Source organism: Lissotriton vulgaris, chromosome 3_1 (assembly GCF_964263255.1).
Source record: "Lissotriton vulgaris chromosome 3_1, aLisVul1.2, whole genome shotgun sequence".
Taxonomy (NCBI): Eukaryota; Metazoa; Chordata; class Amphibia; order Caudata; family Salamandridae; genus Lissotriton; species Lissotriton vulgaris.
Window position 1 is genome coordinate 496,160,867 of NC_141689.1, and position 24,141 is coordinate 496,185,007.

The window sequence follows — 24,141 nt, forward strand, 5'->3', positions numbered from 1 at the left end:
TAGAGACGTAATGTGGTGCAAGGGGGGACGCCTTTGAGTAAGCTCTAGTTACTTAAAAGGGAGCATGCAACAGTGACATGCCAAGATCTAGATCAAAAGCAGCTGTAGCACGAAAGCTACCAAAAAAAAAAATCCCACATCTTACTGTGAAACGAAGCTCGGAAATGGCAAAGATTGCCAATTTTTAAAGAGACATTTACATTTTTAAAGTGCTTTTAATAAGTAAGCTAAATGTGCATTTTTTAAAAAAAAATAAACTTGCTGTTAACGCATGTTTTGGCCTGGTGGTATTTACCCAGTCCCCCAAGCACAAGAGTACTCCACAGTTGCAGTTTAATAGAAGGGTTAAAAATGAGACGCAAGAAATTCTTCCATTGTAAACAAGGAAATGAAACAGACCTTTATCCTACCATAAAGAGAAAAAAAACACCATACATCGTAGCCATACTGTGAGACGTCATGTGATGCACTGGAAAAAAGTTCGCGTTGTAAATTGGAATACTGAGTTGCTATGGAGTTTGCACCATCTTGCATGGTGTTCAGCCGCGAAAGTAAATTAACACATGTCGAGCTCAACTGACCTCGGCACAGGAGTGCAAATAAAAGAAAACGTGAAAAATTCAAGCATGTTGATAACTGACCAGGAATAGAGATGTTGGAGTGTAGGAAGGTGGCTACCTGACTATGGTTACCCCAGATTTTTTTGCCCTGTGTTTAGCTGGTTTTCGACTTAGTTGGCCTGGTTCCCTGCTAATCAGGGCCCCAGGCTATCTGCTCTCTCTGTAAAATGGATTCCATGTACCCTAGGTGCATAACTAGATTGGCTTGGGTCACCTTGTCAGCCCCTGTACAGAGCACTATAGGTGCCCAGGGCATAGGTGCATCCAAGGCCTACCAGGGGCTGCAGCATATCTTTTGCCACCCCTGGCTGGCTAAATTGACACAACTGGCTGACCACTCAGCTGGGGCAAGTGGGTGTAATCACCCCTTGCTTAGATATAGTATACCTATATCTAAACCTATATCTGGACACATATATAGCCTGTAAGCCACTCCTATGGAAGGCCTCATCAATCCTGGAGGCAGAGTGCGTGGTTTTATGTGAGATGGTGCTCTGGCGTGAGCTGAGCCTGTCTGCAGCTGTCGGGAACAACTCCCTAAGCTGATCCGGGATAATGCCATACCATATACTCTTAAGCGCATTATAATCCTCGCGGTTATATAGCAACTTTGGTTTGGCTTTATCAAAACATGTCGTGTAAGGTGTCATACGAACTGGAATACTACCCCCTCGCCAGTTCTGGCGACGGGGGTAGCATTCCACCCTTCTAGAGGGAGAAGACATGTTACTTTACTGAAACGCGGTTGATTTAAAATGAGCCTCAGATCCACAAAATGGATGCCCCTGCCACAGACACGGGTCTGACCTCCTGCTGCTGACCGAAACCCGGCAGAGGAGGCCTGGACAAAGAGTTTCCGGTCACAGGGCGGTGTCAAACCACCCCAGACAGGAGATAGTGGATTGGAGTAGGGAGGTTTCAATGAAACCAGACACTGCCTGGGGAGCACAAGGCTGCCCCTTGCAGGATCCGGCCAAACCGGTTCTGGGGCCTCCCAGCCCCTGTCCCAGCGCGGCCAGGATCAAAGGAGAGGGGTGTAACCACCCCCTTCATGGGTCCCACCCATAGGAGGGGACCTAGCAGGATGTCCAACCCCCTAGATTCGAATAAGAGGGGGAGCAGTCCCAACGGACCTCAGATCATCCTGAAGAAACATAAGAAACGAAATCTGGACCCTTCGACTTTCTACACGACGTGAGAAGACTGAAGAATCTCCCTTGTGGTCAAGGAGTGACCACCCTGTGCAAACAGGCACCATCCAGCCCTCGACCCTTGCTTTGTTGCAGTTCCCGCCGGAACTCGAGCGACAGAGATCGACGAGATCAAGCTTGCCTGCCTTCTACCTGCCCGATCCACAGTCCCTGCAGAGCTGAGACCCATGGAGGCGACCGGAAGCGTGGGGCACGCCATCTTGAAAAGGCCACGAGACGCTGACCGTGCGGCCCACGAGTGACCCTCGAAGCTGTACACCGGGGTTTGAGAAGCCCCAGCCTTGAGCTCCACTTGCACCAAAGCTCACCCCTCCACACTCGCTGAGTGCTGCGTGGGGCCCTTCTGCTTGTGTGCGCTCGACACGTTGGCCCGGTCACTTGCCAGCTGGCTTGTGGCCCCTGTGCCGACGAACTTTGAAATCCGACTTGCTTTTCTGGTTGCTCCAGATCTGCACCAGCTCCTGTGAAAAGGAGCACCCACTCTGACCCTCCTGGTTCGAGTGATAAGCAATCTCCCGGTTCCGCGTGGATTGCTTTTGCCAAGTGCTTTTTGCTACAATCTTCAAGCCGACGGTGCTGACGGCGAGAGCCTACGTGGGACAGATCGTGACCTGCTCCTGGACGTCGCAGATGCCCCAGAGCCCACGTGACAGCGGAGAGAAGCCTATCGACAACCGCCTGATTGCGCCCGACATTGCCTGGTTCCGTCCTGGTTCCACCCTGGTCACTGCTGAGTGACCCAGACTCTGTCCCCTCTGCTTTCAGGTACTTTTCTACATCGATCCACCCTTGGATCGCACCGGACACTTCTGCTTCACAGCGCCTGCAGCTGCAACAGCTCCAAGCACCCAGAACCTGCGTGACAGAACCCGACGCCACTTCGACCCTGTGCACCCACGGCCTGTGGGTGAGGTAACTTTGCAACGCCGGTGTCTTTACACTGGTACACACCTCTAGGGTCTGTGTCTAAAGTTTTGTGTTCCTAGGTTCAGCGGAAGTATCTTTTTATTCACTTTAACTGACTTTTACGCACCATTGACAGTGCATTGGTGCGCGCCGCACTTTCCGTGCTGCACCCGTCTCCTGTGGGCTACTCCCGACTTCTTCATTGCTTGTCCTGACTGCTCCCAGCGAATCTCTAGGCCCTAGGCCTAACCATTGTTCGTAAAGTGTTACTTATACCACTTTTTTGATATATGGCCTGAGTGGCCACCCGCCCTCATCCATAAACGTGCAACTTTATATGTTTAACAGTGCTTTTGATTTAACGCTTGTGCCCCTTTCCTCATAAAGAGTACTGGGGAGTAATTTAGAAATAAATACATATATTTTTATAATATATACTTGTGTGGTGTCCTTTCATTTGATTACAGGATTGTATGTGGTAAAACAGCTCGCTTAACACGACCTCTTAAGTTAAGCCTTTAAGGCTGCTTAGTCCATGCTACCACTAGGATAGCTTGTCTACAAGGTTGACTTACAACCTGACATCTTTGGGGTTTGTTTGGACTGATAACCAGTGGTTCCAGAATTGGAAACACTACCTATCAGGCCAACTTCTCACATTAGAGCTATTAGGGAAGGAATGGTAGGGCCTCTGCCCTTTTTTAGCCCCCTGGCTGTGCACAAGGCACTCAGGTCTTTGTGGCTAAGGTTGTCATATCTGGATGTTGTCCCTATAGGATCAACTTCTACAGGAGCAGAGCCTGAAGCTCTACCTGTATCAGACATGACTGCTAGTGAGGTGTAAGTGGTGCACTTACCTACACTAAGTGGTTTCCTACTGTACCTTGCTAGTGAGTTGTAGTCAGGGTGTGCTAATCCCTTTTATCTACAACTACTAAGTTCAGTAGAACTTAATATGCTAAGCTTTTGATTTATATGTACCTAGAGGTACTTGATGTGATCTTTCAATTTGATAAAGATTGCAATGGTAAAACAAACAGCAAGCTCAAATCCCACCGCTGCCACCAATGTGAGAAGTTGGCCTGATAGGTAGTGTTTCCAATTCTGGAACCACTGGTTATCAGTCCAAACAAACCCCAAAGATGTCAGGTTGTAAGTCAACCTTGTAGACAAGCTATCCTAGTGGTAGCATGGACTAAGCAGCCTTAAAGGCTTAACTTAAGAGGTCGTGTTAAGCGAGCTGTTTTACCACATACAATCCTGTAATCAAATGAAAGGACACCACACAAGTATATATTATAAAAATATATGTATTTATTTCTAAATTACTCCCCAGTACTCTTTATGAGGAAAGGGGCACAAGCGTTAAATCAAAAGCACTGTTAAACATATAAAGTTGCACGTTTATGGATGAGGGCGGGTGGCCACTCAGACCATATATCAAAAAAGTGGTATAAGTAACACTTTACGAACAATGGTTAGGCCTAGGGCCTAGAGATTCGCTGGGAGCAGTCAGGACAAGCAATGAAGAAGTCGGGAGTAGCCCACAGGAGACGGGTGCAGCACGGAAAGTGCGGCGCGCACCAATGCACTGTCAATGGTGCGTAAAAGTCAGTTAAAGTGAATAAAAAGATACTTCCGCTGAACCTAGGAACACAAAACTTTAGACACAGACCCTAGAGGTGTGTACCAGTGTAAAGACACCGGCGTTGCAAAGTTACCTCACCCACAGGCCGTGGGTGCACAGGGTCGAAGTGGCGTCGGGTTCTGTCACGCAGGTTCTGGGTGCTTGGAGCTGTTGCAGCTGCAGGCGCTGTGAAGCAGAAGTGTCCGGTGCGATCCAAGGGTGGATCGATGTAGAAAAGTACCTGAAAGCAGAGGGGACAGAGTCTGGGTCACTCAGCAGTGACCAGGGTGGAACCAGGCAATGTCGGGCGCAATCAGGCGGTTGTCGATAGGCTTCTCTCCGCTGTCACGTGGGCTCTGGGGCATCTGCGACGTCCAGGAGCAGGTCACGATCTGTCCCACGTAGGCTCTCGCCGTCAGCACCGTCGGCTTGAAGATTGTAGCAAACAGCACTTGGCAAAAGCAATCCACGCGGAACCGGGAGATTGCTTATCACTCGAACCAGGAGGGTCAGAGTGGGTGCTCCTTTTCACAGGAGCTGGTGCAGATCTGGAGCAACCAGAAAAGCAAGTCGGATTTCAAAGTTCGTCGGCACAGGGGCCACAAGCCAGCTGGCAAGTGACCGGGCCAACGCGTCGAGCGCACACAAGCAGAAGGGCCCCACGCAGCACTCAGCGAGTGTGGAGGGGTGAGCTTTGGTGCAAGTGGAGCTCGGGGCTGGGGCTTCTCAAACCCCGGTGTACAGCTTCGAGGGTCACTCGTGGGCCGCACGGTCAGCGTCTCGTGGCCTTTTCAAGATGGCGTGCCCCACGCTTCCGGTCGCCTCCACGGGTCTCAGCTCTGCAGGGACTGTGGATCAGGCAGGTAGAAGGCAGGCAAGCTTGATCTCGTCGATCTCTGTCGCTCGAGTTCCGGCGGGAACTGCAACAAAGCAAGGGTCGAGGGCTGGATGGTGCCTGTTTGCACAGGGTGGTCACTCCTTGACCACAAGGGAGATTCTTCAGTCTTCTCACGTCGTGTAGAAAGTCGAAGGGTCCAGATTTCGTTTCTTATGTTTCTTCAGGATGATCTGAGGTCCGTTGGGACTGCTCCCCCTCTTATTCGAATCTAGGGGGTTGGACATCCTGCTAGGTCCCCTCCTATGGGTGGGACCCAGGAAGGGGGTGGTTACACCCCTCTCCTTTGATCCTGGCCGTGCTGGGACAGGGGCTGGGAGGCCCCAGAACCGGTTTGGCCGGATCCTGCAAGGGGCAGCCTTGTGCTCCCCAGGCAGTGTCTGGTTTCATTGAAACCTCCCTACTCCAATCCACTATCTCCTGTCTGGGGTGGTTTGACACCGCCCTGTGACAGGAAACTCTTTGTCCAGGCCTCCTCTGCCGGGTTTCGGTCAGCAGCAGGAGGTCAGACCCGTGTCTGTGGCAGGGGCATCCATTTTGTGGATCTGAGGCTCATTTTAAATCAACCGCGTTTCAGTAAAGTAACATGTCTTCTCCCTCTAGAAGGGTGGAATGCTACCCCCGTCGCCAGAACTGGCGAGGGGGTAGTATTCCAGTTCGTATGACACCTTACACGACATGTTTTGATAAAGCCAAACCAAAGTTGCTATATAACCGCGAGGATTATAATGCGCTTAAGAGTATATGGTATGGCATTATCCCGGATCAGCTTAGGGAGTTGTTCCCGACAGCTGCAGACAGGCTCAGCTCACGCCAGAGCACCATCTCACATAAAACCACGCACTCTGCCTCCAGGATTGATGAGGCCTTCCATAGGAGTGGCTTACAGGCTATATATGTGTCCAGATATAGGTTTAGATATAGGTATACTATATCTAAGCAAGGGGTGATTACACCCACTTGCCCCAGCTGAGTGGTCAGCCAGTTGTGTCAATTTAGATAGCCAGCCAGGGGTGGCAAAAGATATGCTGCAGCCCCTGGTAGGCCTTGGATGCACCTATGCCCTGGGCACCTATAGTGCTCTGTACAGGGGCTGACAAGGTGACCCAAGCCAATCTAGTTATGCACCTAGGGTACATGGAATCCATTTTACAGAGAGAGCAGATAGCCTGGGGCCCTGATTAGCAGGGAACCAGGCCAACTAAGTCGAAAACCAGCTAAACACAGGGCAAAAAAAATCTGGGGTAACCATAGTCAGGTAGCCACCTTCCTACATGGAGTATCAAAGACAAGTTTGTGCTTAACATATGAGACCCACCAAAGGCACAAGAAAACAAATTTGCCCGTCTAATAAAGCAGAAAAAATTCTGAGGGAAAAAAGATACCGGAAAAATTTCTAGAAACATTCACTAACTAAGGTATTTAGTGGAAATATCGGAATGTTGAGGTTTGTATAGCAGATAAAAACTTAAAGAATGGTCCTGAACATATGCATGATATGAATATATCCACCGCTTTGAAGGAAAATATCTGCTTCGAGTTGGAACAGCAAAGAATGTATAGGTGTATAACGGCCGTTTGAGTCATGGTCGGTAACCTGTTTAGCAGCACTGTGCGCACTGGTAAGATGGTATCTCAATAGGATTTCTCCCATTTTACAGAAGGAGATGCTGAAATTGAAAACTTGATTTAGTACACAAAACGTCAACTGCCTCAGCCTTTATGGCCAAATCTAGGCCTTTAACAGCATCTATAAACTTTGCTCTCTCCAGTTAGGCAGATACATATTTCGATCATAAACAGGATCAGTTTTCCTAAGGCTGATGCCAGTTACTAAAACCATATGAGTCCTGTACTTTCAAGACCACCAAGTAACAGAATGTTTTTAGTACGAACTACGAAGGGACATGTGGAATATTCACTATGTGAATTTGCATTACAAAGTAACATTTATCACATGAAAATCTGCATGGAATCACTTAGACGGAAAAAAGTCTGGTGCAGGCAATAAGAACTTCACCTGCTCCTTAGAATAAAATGACAATTGATATTTCCTAGATTTACAGATCTAAATACTTTCAGAATTTGGAAGCTAAAATACGATTAGGGTATTGGTAAAACCGGAAAGCCACATTTTTGCAGTTCTAGCTGTAAAAACCTAGTTTAGTTTGGGTAGCCCAGACGCGTCATAACTACTATGTAAAGAAAAGGCAATATCACGTAACAGAAACAATTCTTAATCTACGTCACAAATCTATTGGGGTTAGACACTGTTGGTGGTCAGTCGGTACATCTTGCTAGAAAAGGATGGGGCAGCATAGTTTATGTAAGAATGCAGGCAAGACAACATACTTTGATACCAATTGAGAAATCAATTTCGTGTTCAATACCGCAAGAAATGTGACCCAGAAATCACTGATTGGGCACAGGTTAAAGAAATGACAGGAAAGTTTGTTATTTAGGGTGGATTTTCGAAATGGCTAGAAATAGGAAAAGGAGCTGTGGTTAATATGAAATCTGTATGAACGCAGTCCTGCATTTATGAATGGTAATGGAGTAAATTAATTTAAGTCACAAAAAAAGTTTGTAAAGATGAACAAACTCCTCCTGGGGTGTACTGAGTGTAAGGCCTTAAGGAAATATACATCTGGAAGACACGGGGCGTATAGGTTGGGTACACAAGTTTGAAAGATTACTTTTAAAGATGATGAGTTCGAATTCAGCAGTCAAAAGACAGCCGAAAGATGAAGTTGTCAGTATCAGGTTTTTGCGTGGCTAACAGACATAGCAACCACAATAGACCCATCATCAGTAATGTTGCTGCTAAGGCACAGTAGCGAGTGTGCACAAAGAGGGTGCTAGTTGCTAAAGAAACTACATTAGTCAGAAAAAAAAATCAGTTTGTTAAAATCGAGATTGGAAGACAGTAGAAGTGATTGTAGTCCTACCTTTGACTGACAGGAGGGAAGATTGTAGAATTAAAGGTTTGATTTCAGGGGAAGGTAGGAATTATTAGTGAAGGATGATGTGAAGTAGGAAGACAATACAAAACAACAACATAAGGGAGGTAGAGTATAGAGATAGGATTCTTACTCCACGGGCACTGTTACACAAACAAAAAGAATCCTACTCACAGTGGACAGGGAGAGTGTAGACCACGGATGTGGGGGACACTGTGTGTGAGGGGTATTTTACAAAACACTAACAGGCCCCTTGGTGTCATGCCTCATCATCGGCGTCTTCGCACCCCTCCAACGGGATGCGGCGCGCTGCGACCTGTGACTACGCTGGAGCACTAAAAGTGTAGACTGTGTGGTGTGTGATGGGAGTGGTTGGGTATTTCAAATGTGAGTGGTGGGGTATGGTGAAGGTTAAAAAGTACCTGGCTCGTAGGTATCAGGAAAAAACTTTATTCATAACCTCGGGCTGGTACTATTAAAAACCTCAGGCTGGTACTATTAAAAGAAGTGCAGTAGGAGGTAGTTAATTGTCGTAATTATGGACATTACCTCTGGTGTGCGTCGACATGTTTCGGAGCTTGTGCTCCTTCAGGACGGGGGCACAACTTCCCCACCTTACTCACGTTTCTCTATTAAAAGTGTAAATAACTAAAAGTGAAAAATTATTTACAGTGAAAAACTAAGGCTATAATGTGCCTACAGCGGTATTGGTCCATGCAGTTGCATGACTCATTATGCAAAGTTTTCTGGCTCCATGAGCATTTCAAGAACGTCGGGGTTGGTTGCTAGATTCGTAAGAGAGCAGCGAAAGGGGTAACACGGAGGTAATCTCGTCCCGATTCTATTACGAATCTAGCAACCAACCCTGACTTTCTTGAAATGCTCATGGAGCCAGAAATCTTTGCATAATGAGTCATGCAACTGCATGGACCAATACCGCTGTAGGCACATTATAGCCTTAGTTTATCACTGTAAATAATTTTTCACTTTTAGTTATTTACACTTTTAGTAGAGAAACGCAAATAAGGTGGGGAAGTTGTGCCCCCGTCCTGAAGGAGCACAAGCTCCGAAACATGTCGACGCACACCAGAAATAATGTCCATAATTACGACAATTAACTACCTCATACTGCACTTTTAATAGTACCAGCCCGAGGTTATGAATAAAGTTTTCCTGATACATACGAGCCAGGTACTTTTTAACCTTCACCATACCCCACCACTCACATTTGAAATACCCAACCACTCCCATCACACACACCACACATAGTCTACACTTTCAGTGCTCCCGCGTAGTCGCAGGTCGCAGCACGCCACATCCCGTTAGAGGGGTGCGAAGACCCCGATGATGAAGCATGACACCAAGGGGCCTGTTGGTGTGTGAGGGGTATTTTACAAAACACCGAGTGTCCCCCACATCCGTGGTCTACACTCCCTGTCCACTGCGAGTAGGATTCTTTTTGTTTGTGTAACAGTAGGAAGACAATAAGCATGTGTATGAAGGTGCAGAGACGGCTAGTCAAGATGTGCATGTAAAGGATGACGGTTGGCAGGGAATTGTGCATGTAAAGGATGACGGTTGGCAGGGAATTGGCAAAGGATAAATGAATTAAAAAAGTGAGCCCATGGAAATTGAATGCTTGGGAACGAGAGGCAGACTTGGTTAGTTTAGTCTGCAATACAAGAAACAGTACTATGTACAGCAAGAGTGCTAGAACATAAGGGCCTTCTAAGTTTAAGGCTTCTATTGGTGAATAGGAATGTTAATTTAAGAAGTTTTCTATAGCGCTGTCAAGACCCAAAGGTAGGAGAGCGCGTTACAGTATGAGAATAGCATATAAACAGAAGCATGACATGTGAAGGTATTAAAGGTCAACGAGTGTCAGAGTAAGAGCTGCATAATTTTACTGCAGAACTTTTGGGTTCAATGCAGGCGCATAGTTCTCGGGTTGCCGTCTGTTCCGTGTTATCCACAACCAAGGGAACGGATGAGGAACAGGGATTTGAGTTGACTTTTGAATTCCACAAAGGACTGTATGATTCTGATGTGCGGGGTGGAATTCCAAATTTTGGGGGCATTTCCCGTGAAGGAGCAGTCCGCTGTTCTTTTCCTTCTAGTTTGTGGTAGGGTGAGCAGGAGGGAGTTAGCCTGCTTTTTTGAGTTTTTTTGCCAAGTAATCTGGTTTTACCGGTATGGAGGGCTTTGTGGGTTAATCAGGCAGTTCTGTTAGGTTATGTTATGTTAAGCTGTTTTATAGCGCGCACAATTACTGCCGGAGTATCCTGGCGCGGAAGAAGGAAACAAGGGAAGTATAGCAGCCGAGCCCTGAAATAACATAACAATTTACACAGCTAATCTAAACAAATGGGTTTTTAGTGCTTTCTTAAAAACCGTGAAGTCCACCGTGCTGCGCAAAGAGACTGGGAGCGCATTCCATGCTCGCGCCGCTCTCACTGTCACAGAGTGCCCACCCAGCCGGGTGCGCCGGAAACGCGGTACTTGCAAGAGGTGTTGAGATGCTGAGCGCAGATCTCGATTGGGAGTGTACCGCAGGAATCGTTTCATCAGATAGGCGGGGCCACGCCCATTGATGGCTTTATGGGCCAAAGTCAAGATTTTGAAGGTAATTCGATGCTGCACCGGAAGCCAATGCAAGCTCTCCAGGTAACTCCTGACGCTGATCCGCTTGGAGATGTTCCCCAACAATCTAGCGGTGGCGTTCTGAATAACCTGGAGCCGCCCTATCAAGTAAGCCGGAGAGCCACTAAACAGAGCGTTCGCGTAGTCCAGGCGCGAGAGAATTAAAGCTCTCGCGACTGACTCGCGAGCAAAGGCCGGCAGAAGCGGAAAAAACCTTCTAAGAGACTTCAGGGTCCCAAAGCAGCTTCCAGTGAGCCTCTTAATGTGCCCCTCGAAACGGAGGTCCTCCCCGAACCAGACCCCGAGGTTCTTGGCCAAGGTGTTTGAAGCACCTGGCATGGGGAAGCCTTCTGGCCACAATAGTGACCTAAAGTCAGGGGGAAACTGGCCATAGAGCAAGATTTCCGTCTTGTCCTCATTGCACTTCAATTGAGATGACGCTAGCCAATTGAAGACTGACAGACAATTTTGGATCTGCTTTGTATCCAGTGCCTCACCTGGCCAAGTGAACAACAACTGCGTGTCGTCCGCGTATGCAATAATTTTGGCTCCCCAATGTTCGGCTAGTTCAATCAGGGGGGGTCAGATATATATTGAAGAGCAAAGGGCTCAATGTCGAGCCCTGCGGGACCCCTGTACAGAGTGGTCTAGCCGAGGATGAAAACGGAGGGAGCCAGACCTGTTGAGATCTAGCCAACAGAAAAGAACTCAGCCAGTCCAAAGCAAGATCACAAATACCGATGTCAGCAAGTCTGGACAGGAGGCGTTGGTGGGGAACAGTATCAAACGCGGCAGAGAGGTCCAATAGAATTAGAGCCGCTCTGCCGCCCCCATCCAAACATTCCCTGACCGCTTCAGAGACTTCCACCAGGGCCGACTCCGTACTGTGGGCAGTGCGGAACCCGGATTGAGCCTCGTGCAGAGCTCCAGATCCTTCCACAAACTCATTGAGCTGTTGGAAGGCCAACCTCTCACTGATTTTAGCCAGGGCCGTAAGCAGCGATATAGGCCGATAATTGGTCAGTACCGCCGGATCAGCGCCGGCCTTTCAGCAGAGGTAGGAGCTTAGCTTGTTTCCACTCTGCAGGCAGACTGGCAGCTTTGAAGGAGAGGCCAACTAAGTGCGTCACCTCCTCAATCACCACATCAGCAGCAGCGGCCAACACTCTTGCTGGACAGGGGTCAGAGGGAGACCCCGATTTTAAAGACTTGATCACGGCAAGAGTGTCAGTGATAGAAGGTGGAACAAACTCCGACAGCTTGGTCGAGGGAACCTTCCGAGGAAGAGGAAAGTCCTGCGGGTTAACAAACGGGCTGGTAGCAGCAAAGCTTGACTGGATAGCCGCTATTTTGTCCACAAAAAACCCAGACAAGCTCACACCACTCTTTCGAAGCTGGAACTATCCGCTGCTCCGCGCAGGGGGCCAGGAAGCTGTTCGCAATTGATAAAATCTCCCGACTGTTATTATTAGCTTTAGCAATTCGGTTGGCGTAATAGATACCTTTGGCCTTTTTAATACTGGCATAATAAATTTTCTGTTCCTTGCGCAGTATTTCCTTGGCCAGAGGACAGTACGATTGACGCCAATCCCGCTCGAGTCTTTTACAGGACTGTTTATGGAGACGTAACTCCTGGGAGAACCAGGGTTGTGAGGCGGTGGAGCGCAGTTTACCTCCCCTTCCTTTAGAAGAGGATGAAACCCCCGCAACCATCCACTCATTAAAGGAAGACACTGCTGTAGTGAGATTACCCAGCGCAGGCCGATTCTCGGCTAGGGTGGCCACCAGAGTTTCATTATTGATTTTATTGGCACACCATGATTTAATCCTCGCAGAGGTAGTTCCTTGAGATGACCAAGCAAACCTAATTAGCTGATGGTCGGACCACGTCAAAGGTTCTGGGGCATCCGCCTGGAGGAGAAAATTGGAACAAATCACATCCAGGGTGTGCCCTCCCGAGTGCGTGGGTAAAGAGACCCACTGAGACAGATGCACGAAATCCAGAAAGTCTAAAAAGCTTTTGCTCTCCGGGAGACCCACCTCATCAATATGGATGTTGAAGTCGCCCAGAAGCAAAAAGGTCGGAAATCTGAGGGCTCGGGGGGTGCAAAGCTCAATCAGAGCCGTAAGAAAAGCGCCCACTGGTCCTGGGGGCCGATAGACCAGGGAACCCCCAAGGGTAAAGTGCGGGGAGAGAACCACAGAAAAATTCATAACTTCGCCCCCCTCCAGGGATATCGGGGGGGTCTACCTGAAGAGTTAATGAATCTCTGAGAATAATAGCAACACCCCCCCCTCTTCCCAGTGCTCTGTCCCTCCTATGTATTTTGTAACCACGTGGGACCGCTAACTCGACATCCGGGGCACTGGCCTCAGTGAGCCAGGTCTCCGTTACAAACAAAAAAAATCGAGCGGGCTGTCGACAAGCAGCTCAAAAATATCAGCAGCATGTTTACACATAGACCGCGCGTTGACTAGGGCGGCCGAGAAAACATGGGGGACTGGCTCCCGTGCAGAAGGGGTGGAGAGAGTAACCGAACAGCAAAAACCACAGATCAAACACGGGTTGAGCCATGGACAGTTCCCTGCAACGCCTCCCGCATCCACGCAACTAGCAGGACATAGAGACAGCAATTGCTCCCTAGTGTACCTGACTACTTGGTCTTGCACAGTCCTAGGCTGTTGAACAGCCCGCTCTGCGTCCGTCACGGCCGAGGCACGGACGGGCGCAGACTGGCTGACCTTTGGCTTACCTTCGGAAGTCACTTCGCATTTCTACTGGGAGCCACTTGAGTTCTTTGAGTGCTGGGGAGATGTGATAGTTTTTTTGATGCCGGTGATCATTCTGGCTGCCGCATGTAATGTTGTTTTGATCGGTGCCAAGTGCAATTTAGGAATACCTGTTAGGATTGCGTTCCCATAGTCCAGTCTTGACAGTACCAGAGATTGAGTGGCCAGTTTGAGATACTGTTAGGAATGTAGGGTTTGATTTTGTTCACAAGTCTGAGGTTGAAGAATGCACTTTTGGCAGAGTTCTTAATGCGTTTCCTCATGTTTAGTTTAGGGTCTAAGGTGACACCAAGAGATTTAACAGAGTCTGCTAGAGTAAGATTCCCTTTGAGTGCATCGATTGCCTTTAGCCAATCAGTGATTATAGGGTTGTCCTCCTTGTTCGAGATAAGGAGTACCTCGACTTGTCTGGATTTAGTTTCGGGTGATTGTCAGCCATTCTTGAACATCTTTCAGGACATCATTTAGTCTAGGGATGTCATTGAGAGGAAGTTTCCAGATAGATCTGTGTATCATCCGCGTAGAGGTGGAAGCGGATGTTGGCTTTTCTGCGTAGCTTAGAGAGCGGTTCCATATAGATGTTAAAAAGCTGTGGAGAGAACACCAAAGCCTTTGTTGACTCGCTGGGTTTTGGAAGTGAAGTTCTTGATTTTTTTTTTGCGTGCGATTGTGTATAAAGGAAGAGAACCACTTGAGAACCACCTCGCCGAGACCAGCTCTTTCTTGAAGAGCCTTGGAGAGTTTGTGGTCCACCTTATCAAATGCTGCCGAGAGGTCAAGGAGAATGAGGCAGCATTTGTCCGAGTCTAGTGATCCATGGATATCTAGGATGTTCAGCATCGCAGTTTGTGCTGCAGCCTTTTCTAAAGCCAGACTGGTGGGGGTCCAGGAGGTAGATATTCTCCAGGTGCTGTGTCAGTTGATGAAGTACACAGCATTCAAGTGTTTTAGAGAGCATGGGGAGGTTAGAAATAGGTCTGAAATGATTCAGATTTGTCAAATCTAGAACGGGTTCTCTCAGCAGGGGGGTGACTTGCCCCATTTTAAGGCAGTCAGGGACAACTCCATTTTTTTAAGGAGCTATTTAGGATTTTGCTCCATATAGGTGCAAACGCACGTTTCATTTTTGTAGGAGAGTAGGGTCTGCAATCCTATGATCACCCAGATTTTTTGCTTTTGTTTCACTGGTTTACGACTTTCTCTGGCTGTGGGCCTGCCAATCAGACCCACAGCCTAGCTGTTCTCTCACTAAATTGACATGTGTACCGTAGGTGCATTATCCAATTGGAACTGGGCCACCTTATCAGACCCTGTAACTCAGGGCATAGGTGTACCCAGGGCCTACCAGGGGCTGAAGTATGTATTATGCCACCCCTGGATGGCCATCTAAATCTGACATAACTGGCTGCACGACAGATGGGGCAAGGTGGTGTAATCACCCTTTGCTATAGATATAGTATACCTATATCTAACCCTAAAAATGGACACACAGATTCCCATCAGTCACTCCTATGGCAGGCCTTGACAATCCTGAAGGCAGAGTGCTTGGAATCGTGTGAAATGGTGCTCTGGCATGATCTGAGCCCGTTTGCAGCTTGCGGAACCAAGTCCTAATAGCTGTTCCATGATAACGCATACCATATACTCTTAAGTGCATTATAATCCTCGCGGTTAAATGCTATCTTTGGTATTGCTTTATCAAAACATGTCGAGTAAGGGGTCATACGAATTTGAATACTAACCCCTCGCCAATTCTGGCAACGGGGTTAGCATTCCACCCTTCTAGAGACGCGACATGTATGTAACTGTGAACCCCGGTTAAAGTTAAACGAAGCCTCAGCTCCACAAAATGGATGCTGCCACCACAGACACGAGTCTGACCTCCTGCTGCTGGGAGTCCTTCCAGCGAGGAGAGCTTGGACAAAGGGTTTCCTGTCAGGGGCGGTGCTAGCACCATCCCAGACAGGGTTGTGTATCCTGGGTAGGCAGGGCTTTACAGGAAGGTGACTGCTGAGTGGCACCCCGGTGCTCACTACGCATCTGCCGGCTAGAACCAGTTCCAGGGGCACACCAGCCCCTGGCCTGGGGAAAGTCCGGCATGGGAGAGGGGTGTAACCACCCCCCTTCCTGGTCCCACCACTAGGGCAGGACCTAGTCGTGTACCCACCCCTTTCTTTAGGATAAAGGCAGGAGCGGGGACCCTTCCAAATTAGATCTTTGGAATCAAGACACGACTTTCTACGAAAGGACTTCAAGATTTCTTCTTCAAGATTCTCCCTTGTGACTAAGGAGTAGTCACCCTGCATCCGCAGGCACCATCGTAAAGAACACTGAGGTCTGCTGCAAGTCCTTCCTCTGGAATCAGACTGCCCAGCTCGACGAGAACCGGCTTCCCTGGCACCTCTGACCTCTGCAGCAAAGCTGAGAACCGTGGGTGCGACGAGACCGAGGGACCGGCCATCTTCAAGACTGCACGACTTCTTTCCAGCACGACCGCCGAGGGATCCTCTGGTGAGTGCTTTGGGGTCCGAGAAGCCCCGAGCAGCTCCAGCACCGAAGTTCAGCCTCCCAGCATCTCCACGATCTGCGTGGGGCCCTTCTGCTTTTTGCTGCTCACCGCGTTGTTTGGCTACTAGCCCGCTGGCTTGTGGCCTTCTTAACGACGCCCGACGACATCACTGCTGCTGGTCTGGTTGCTCCAGACTGGCCCTTGCTCCCTTCCAAAAGAGGAGCACCCCGGACCCTCCTGGTCCACTCCAGACGCCATTTTGAGTCCACCACGTGGGCTTGAATTAGCCAAGACTTGTTGCCCCAATCCTGGGTCCAGTGACGTCGACAGCTTTATCCATCGTGGGACAGCTCGCTCCTCCATCCTGGTCGCCGACAACGCCAACTGGTCTGTGAGATCTGCAGAGCACAGCGTCGCCCACTCACCTAGTCGAGGTGACTACCATGCGGTGCCCTCCTGGTGCCACCTGACTACTGGCTAGTAGTCACGAACTTGGTCCCCTCTGCTTTCAGGTGTCATCCATCTTCGATCCAGGCTTGGATCAACTCGAACTCTCTTCACTGGTCGCCTGCCAGCAACTTCTTTCTTCAGGCTCCTGGTCCGTCTACGAGGATTCCCAACGTCTTTTGAGACCTATGCAGCTGCAGCCCCTGGGCTAGGTAACTTCGGCATTTCGGTGCCCCAGCATAGCCTCACTATCCAAGGGTCAGAATCCACTTTCGTTTTCCTCCTTCCAGGTCGGGTTCGCCCGAGAACACTAACTTTGTGAGATCTAGCTACCATAGACTTTGTCCTGCATCACGCGTGAGAGTGCACACTCTGCACCCGAGTCCCCTAGGCCTCCTATTAGTAATCTGAAGGTTCAGTAGTCAAGTCCTAGCGATTCCAAAGCCCATTAGTACAGTACTTACCTGCTAGTAATTTCGCATTCCACTTTTGTAGTATATGGTTTCCCGTGCCCCTCGGGCATTTGTGTAAATTGTGCGAACTCAAGTATTTTCGTAAGAGTTTTGTTTTGTGCTTAGTACCCTGTCCTCATAAAGAGTACAGGGCTGTTGTGATTCTAATAAATACATTGTTTATTTTCATAACACTTGTGTGGTGTCCTTTCACTTGGTGTTCAAGGTGTATATGTGATGGTATAACAGCTGGCTTAACACGCCCTCTAGAGTTTAGCCCGAAGACTGCTCGTATCCACGCTACTAGGATAGCTGGTCTATAAGGTTGACTTACAACCAATCACCATAAGGGTTGTTTGGACTGATACAAAGTGCTCACTAGAATAGTGAACATTATATATCAGGCCAACTTCTCACAATTTTCTTTATTAGTAGGGGAGTAATAGGGTCTGAGATATGTGCTGATGGTTTGGAGGTCGAGATGAACAAGATTATCTCAGTTTCTTGAACATTGATGTCTAATGATTGTTTGATTCTTGCGATCTTGTCGTTGAGGAAGTGGGCGAAGTCGTCGCATAGTTTTGGGCGCCTGTACAGATGAGGACAGGGGCTTGGAGGTTTGTTGTCTGAGGATGCTGTAGAGCTCCTTCGGTCTGTTTTTGGCCTTGTCCATGGCCTTGTGGAAGAAGCTGGATTTCTGGTTTTTGATGTGGTTGTTGTACTTCCTACGGGCTGCTTTCAGTTGGCCACGAAGGATGGCAGTCGGGTTGTTTCTCCACTTTCTTTGGCTCTTAAGTTTCTCCTTTTTGGTTTAAGGTCAGCGTTTAACCATGTTCCTGGATGGAATGGATCTGCTTCTTTTGAGCTTTAGTGGAGCTAGTTTGTGGAGTATGGACACAAGTTCTGAATTGTACCGGTCAGTGAGGTCATTGGTGGAGAGGTGGGCTTTGTTGTCCGGGAGAAGTGAGCTTATCTGAGCTTCCACTTGGGAGAGGTTTCTCATCCATTTGCGGGGGTCTTGAGGAGGTTGATGGGGGATAGTGGGGTGATTGATATGAAATAGGGTCATGTGGTGGTCTAACCAGTCGACGGGAAGTATGTGGTTGGCCGATATATTCTTTTGCGAAATGATGGCATCCAATGTGGCTCCTTTGTAATGAGTCTCCTCAGTACAGAAATGTTTAAGGTGGGTATAGAGGAGGCTGGATAACGATTGCGTGTTTCCTTCCATCGTAGATTCAGATCATCAAGAATTAAGTTATTGGAATCACCAAGTGCGCCATCAGGTCAGCTAGTTCTCCAAATGTGTTGTTTCTGCCTCGGGGGTGATAGAGCAGGTGACAGTAGGGAATCCTGGTCTTTGGTCTTGAGGAGGACAGATAGATATTCAAATGACTCGTAATCAAAAGAGGTGGTTTCCGAGATGTCCAAACTGTCCTTGTGGATGATAGCGACCCCTCCTCCTCACTGATCTATCCTGTCTTTGGTGATGAGAGAAGCCAGGTGGTACCAGCATGTCTAGGCAGGGAGGAGATAACTTATTTAGCCAGGTCTGTGAGGAACGCAATGTCATGAGTGAGGATAGCTTCAGCTAGTTCCGTTGCGTGTAGTGAGGCAGATCGGCAGTTGATTAGTAAGCAATTGGTGAAAAGCTCCCAATTGCTGGCACCTATCTTTGGTACCCCTCGGTATGGCGGTGAGGACAGGATGTCTCAGTGTTTTGGTGCAGGGAAGGACTTTCCGGTGGCCTGTGGTCACATGGATTCTGGATTTTGGAGAGTCTAAGGCCGGAGTGTCGTAAGTGGCTGCTAGTAAGGTTGCTTCACTGTCTGACATAGGTGCTTCTGTTCTGAAGGGCCTTGAGGTTAGGTGTTTTGTATCTGATAAGAGTATGGATCTTGGTCCTAGGGGAGGGGACTCCTTTAGAGGTCTTATGTGAGCATAGTCTCAAGACCCGGGGGGGGACTGGACCGTGAAGCTGGGTACTGGGGGTTTCTGAGGGCTCAGGGGAGCTGTTTGCAATGACGGTGTGGAGAGTCCAAGGAGGGGATTTCAGGAGTCTGCAGGCTAGATATAGGTTGGAAATGATTTCCGTTAAGCCCAGGGAGATTGTCTATTTGGCTTTCAAGTGCCGCGAGATGCTGTGATACAGAGTCAAGGGAGGAGTTAGTGGCATCTAGGGTAGTGCCATGAGTGTTGTGGTTCAAGTTGAGGGATTGGGGTCTCTTGATGGTGATGCAAGTCAGGTTATCCTTTTTTGTGGTCGAAGGAGAGGTCGGAGGAAGGGGAGGGCTTTGGGTGTCAGAGCTGGGATGAAGCTCGAGGGGAAGGGGCTTCTATTTGGTGTTTTAGTACCCAGCTTGTGTCGTTTTGATAAACTGTAATGCCTCTTCAAGGAATGGAATGTGTTTAGCATGTTCTGCTGTTTGTGCAATCTGTAGTCGCATTGGCAGTTCTACTGGACATCTTAAAACTGCAGTTTCCCAAAGTTAAATAAACCCTTTATAATGTACTATGAAAGTATTCATGGAAGCTCTATTTACAAACCCTCTCCACTTGACCCCCAGCAGGATCAACTAGCACCATCGATGCTAGTGTTATTTTCCTCCTGTGCTTTTGGTTTTCCCATTGTTCATGACGAGCTCAGCTCGTCATGAGTGTATGAGAAGTTATATCATGACGAGCTGAGCTCGTCATGAGCGTCTAAGGAGCTAGAGCTGGAGCCTCTTGAGCTCGAAAGGGACACAACAGATTGCACATAAAACAGCAGAGAACTACACTCATTCCCCCGTCTTGAGGGACATTACACAATGTGTTACACAAAACAAGTACTGGCATAGTCAACAGGTCTCATTTCAAGGAATCACCTTACATTTGGGAGTTACCAAAACATCAGCGAAAATTTAAAAAAAAGTCACTTCAGCTTGAGGACTTACACGTTCTCATGCATAACCATGTATTATGCATGAAGCTGTCCAAATATGGCAGCCATTTTCAATTACATTTCATTTACTGTTCCACGATGGCAGAGAATCTTAGAGCTGTAAATTACGAGCAATGTGAGGTGGCAGAGGGAGAAATGAAGGAGTTGTGGGGTTCAAAATGAAACAAAAAAAGCTGGATATTAAAGAGGGGGCCAGCAGCAGGAAAATTCTAGGTAGAAAAACAGGGAGTGCAGTGCGTGTGGGTGCAGGGATTTGAGGGACAAACTTGAGTCGAAAATACATGCACTCCATGAAATCCTGCTAGCAAAAGTAGATTCTCAATGTAAGCAGTAAACTGATACAGGTAATGAATGTAAAGAGGTTAAGAAACTATTCTCCAGAGAGGAAAAAACAAGAAACTAAAGGAAGCAGAGCCATAGAACAAGGAAACAAGTAAGTGACAATGCATTCGCCTAATGGTAAGCAATGGGCTGAATTAAAGTCCAATGTTCGTGTTGCACAGCTATGACCTGTGGGTGGGCACACGGGACATAGGGAGTCTGATGTGGGGGTGGTACCCAGGACCATTAATGGTTCAGAAGGGGGGTTGTGTAGCCCCCCCCCTTGTTATTTTAGGGCCTGCCCTGGGGAGGTGGTGTAACCAGGATGGAGGGCCACATGGCACTGCCCTTTAAAGCCCCCCTCCAATCTGCCTGGCCCTGTTGAGGGTCACTGGGCTGTAAAAGGACTACTGTGGCACACAGCCCCCTCTGATATTAACACAATGGCCTGGCCTCAGAGGTGGCTGTCCCCCATATTGTGGTGCACATGCGCCCCTTATTCACCCCACCTAATATGCAATTCAATATGCCCCAGGACCTAGCCCATCCAGGAGGGGGTCAAACTGCTTTCTAAAAAGTGTAGGTACTAGTGAATTTGTCGTGCATCAAAAATAAGTTGGGGGCCCCATGGGCTTCTTGGGGAACCACACTAGCAGGCCTAGTCTGGGTCAGTATTCCTACCCTTTTACCTATCAATATAGTAAAGCAGGAGTACAAACAGTGCATGAATCCTCGTTTTAAAATTCATAAATACGACAGACCTAACAATGTGTTCAGAAAGTGATTACCCAAGAGCACACAGGGTGCCAAAGGGGAAGGCAGAGATTAATTAAAAATCATGCTTATGGTTTTTTTAGTTTAGGTCTTGCTCATTGCACAACTGGGGGTTTAGTAGTTCCTATGGGGAGACTTTAATTGCTCAGAAACTACTCCAGAGACAGGTGACAGCCTAGACTTTGAACACAGATTTACCAATATATTGTCAAAGCCAGGATTAAATGGCAAGTCTACGTGCCAAGGTCATAACATTCTCGCTGTCCAATGTCTGTCTAGTGATGGAGGTTGCAGGTTTGTGTCTAACCACCTCAGTTTAGTGCAACCTTGCTTGGGGGTCCTTAGTCATGGATTTTTTAAAGACACTTGCTACTTTAACAGAACACAATTCAAAGCTGTCCCATCGTTTACAGCAAAGAGAGGGCATGAAGAGATTTAAGGCCCAAGATTCCATTTAATTCCATTAACCAAGTTACTGCCTTTTTGCACTTAACTCGCCAAAGGTTGCAGCAGCAAATAGAGAAGCCTTACTTAATCCATGGTGTTGCGGAAGGACAACAGCTCTAATTCAGCTTAACAGTATAGTCACATCTATTACTTCTATCTAGAAGTATCACTCTAGAGGGCAGCAAGTAATGAAACCTTTCAAAATAAATCCACGACTTGTGCAAACCATGTACATGCTTTGCTTACCTTTCGCCTCCTCTGCCAAAACGGTGGCCGTGTTACCACACGATCATACTTTTTGGCCTCAGTGAGAAAGCCTGCGAGTAACCAGGTCTTTGAGCTAAAAACTACACTCAAATCGAACGAACTATAACTTAAGGTAACATTACTATGCACAAATATAAGGTAACACCAACTTGAAAGTCGTGCCAGGTCTAGGTAAAGCTGGAGGTCAAGTGAGGAGGGTTTGTGAATAAAGGGCTTCCAAGAATACTGCCATAGTGCATTCCACAAGGGTCAATTTACCTTCGGAAACTGCCAACTGCAAATATGTGCTTACCGAATGATTAAATACCAAACAGATTTTGTTCAGCAAAATGAGGGGCTGTGCGCCTTGTTGGTAACCAGGGTTCAACATCAAAGGATAAATTACATACAAATGGATAACTTTACCGAAGTAAAAAACTGAAAGGGTGTCCTCATTGCATATAACCCCTTTTCTGCCGACCAATCATGTAGTTGGAAGTTGAAATTCAATATTGCAAAAATTGAAGCAGACCCGGCGAGACGCAGCATTCACAGGACTCGTTTGGTCGTTTTTCAAAACTGTAATAATGCAAAGGATTTAAAACGCCAGGGCGAGCAGATAATCGTGGCATGAACCTTATTAAACGTTAAACCTGCATCAATGTAAAAACCGATAAGAATCCAGAGAAGCAATACTCGGGTACGTTTTAGAAGCGTTGCCGCTAAAGGTTAAGGGTCCCGTTCTATTTTAAAGTGAGTTGTGAGTCTTCGTTAAGTTATCCGCGGGAGGGGGCCCAGTGACCGACGGCCCCCTCTGCCAGCTCAGCAGGCGTAGGGCTGGGGCACGGATTGCCTTACTTAAGAATGGCACACTCTCCCCAAAGCATACAAGTGGAACAGGCATATGGACAACACGCATGCCAACATTTTATAGGAAAACAAAAGAAAAAAAAAAAACTCAGAAGAAAGTATTTACTCTTCTGACTTGTGGAAGCAATGCCAATTTCAGGCGGGAGATAACCAGTTTTTAGCTTTTAAAATCTATTCTAGTAGCACGAATGCGTGAAATTCGCGGTATTAGATTAGCCCGAGGTCAGGAAGAAACAGCAGCAAATTGGCGTCTGTTTCCTCGTTTATCGCATTCCCCTGCCTCCCCTCCAGGCAGAGGTCAACCCCCGTCAGCGTATGCGGGGTCGCAGGAATGCGCCCCGACTATCCAGTGCCACGCGGAGGTAAAAAAATCAAACGAAATGCTTTGCGCCGTCACAGAAGCGCACGCAAAATACGTACGCCATTAGTAGGTGAACTTTAGAGGACAAAAAGATAATTGAGACAGGCAAAAAGTAGAACCATAAATTATAAAACAGATTTTACATCCGAGTTTTCAGTTACAAGCAAGAATAGTACGAAGTGGTTACCGATGATATTCTCTACTACAGAACCGCGTGGACAGCCACAATGGAGTTTAATATAATAGTTACCAAGAACAAACCCAAGACCAACTGGTAAGGTTTTGAACAGGCACTTTTTTTGTCTTTAGACTAACATGGACCGACGTACGCATCTCTAGAGCGCGCACTCACGTACTTTATTTACCAGCGAGAAATTACGCATTTTTTTTTTACCTCAAACACTACCCGCGAATTGCTAGTTTTGCGAATTTTAAAACCACCCTCCCCACCCCGATCTGCGCAAACCGCCCAGTTTTGCCGCCCTGCGCATTTGTAAACGGCTCCAGTGCTCCCACCACGCTAAACAGTCGCGGGCAGGATAGGACAGCCACTCAGTTCAAGTCCTGGATTCGCTTACTTTCTTCGCTGCCATCCTGCACGCCCGCTGTCAGCCTCACAACCCCGACGTCCCAGTGTACAAACAGGAGAGAAGGAGTGCGCTTTTGGACCCTCCCTTTATACCGAGCGGGGCGGGTCCGGGCGGACTGCGCTCGCGATTGGAAGGGATCCTCCACCCCCAATAAACAGGCAACAGCAACGGAGCCCGGCTCTAATGAGGGTAATGCTATATAATGTGGGCTCCACGGGGGTGGCTTCCTACCTACGAGCCACGTTTTTCGGGCGAATAGTGTACTGTAGACCATATCCCTGGGGATGTTTGATTGGTTAATTTAAGTGCAGAGGAGGGGTCTTAGCTTTATTAGGGCTCACTCAGCAGGGAAAGGCAGTGGAAGGCATGCTGTGGTGCTAAAGGTAGTGTAGGGTAGTTTGTAATTTGTTCTACACTTCTAGGTACAAAACATTGGCTTGGTTTACATTTGGTTGGGTTTCGGGATAAGGCTGTAAATAAACCTTTGCTTTACAGCTGGGGTGTGTAGACTGGGGCTAATATGGCAGGCAA

General features: G+C 47.9%; 1 protein-coding gene across 1 annotated transcript in view; it reads right to left on the reverse strand.

The window, feature by feature from the left end:
• The window catches only part of LOC147726678 (betaine--homocysteine S-methyltransferase 1), a 48,683-nt gene extending 24,901 nt beyond the window's left edge, over positions 1-23,782 (reverse strand). Inside the window, exon 1 of the mRNA XM_086960739.1 lies at positions 23,599-23,782. Coding sequence (XP_086816865.1) covers positions 23,599-23,613 — 15 coding nt within the window. The 5' untranslated portion in view covers positions 23,614-23,782. The remainder of the gene's footprint in view (positions 1-23,598) is intronic.
• Between the last annotated feature and the right edge of the window lie 359 nt (positions 23,783-24,141).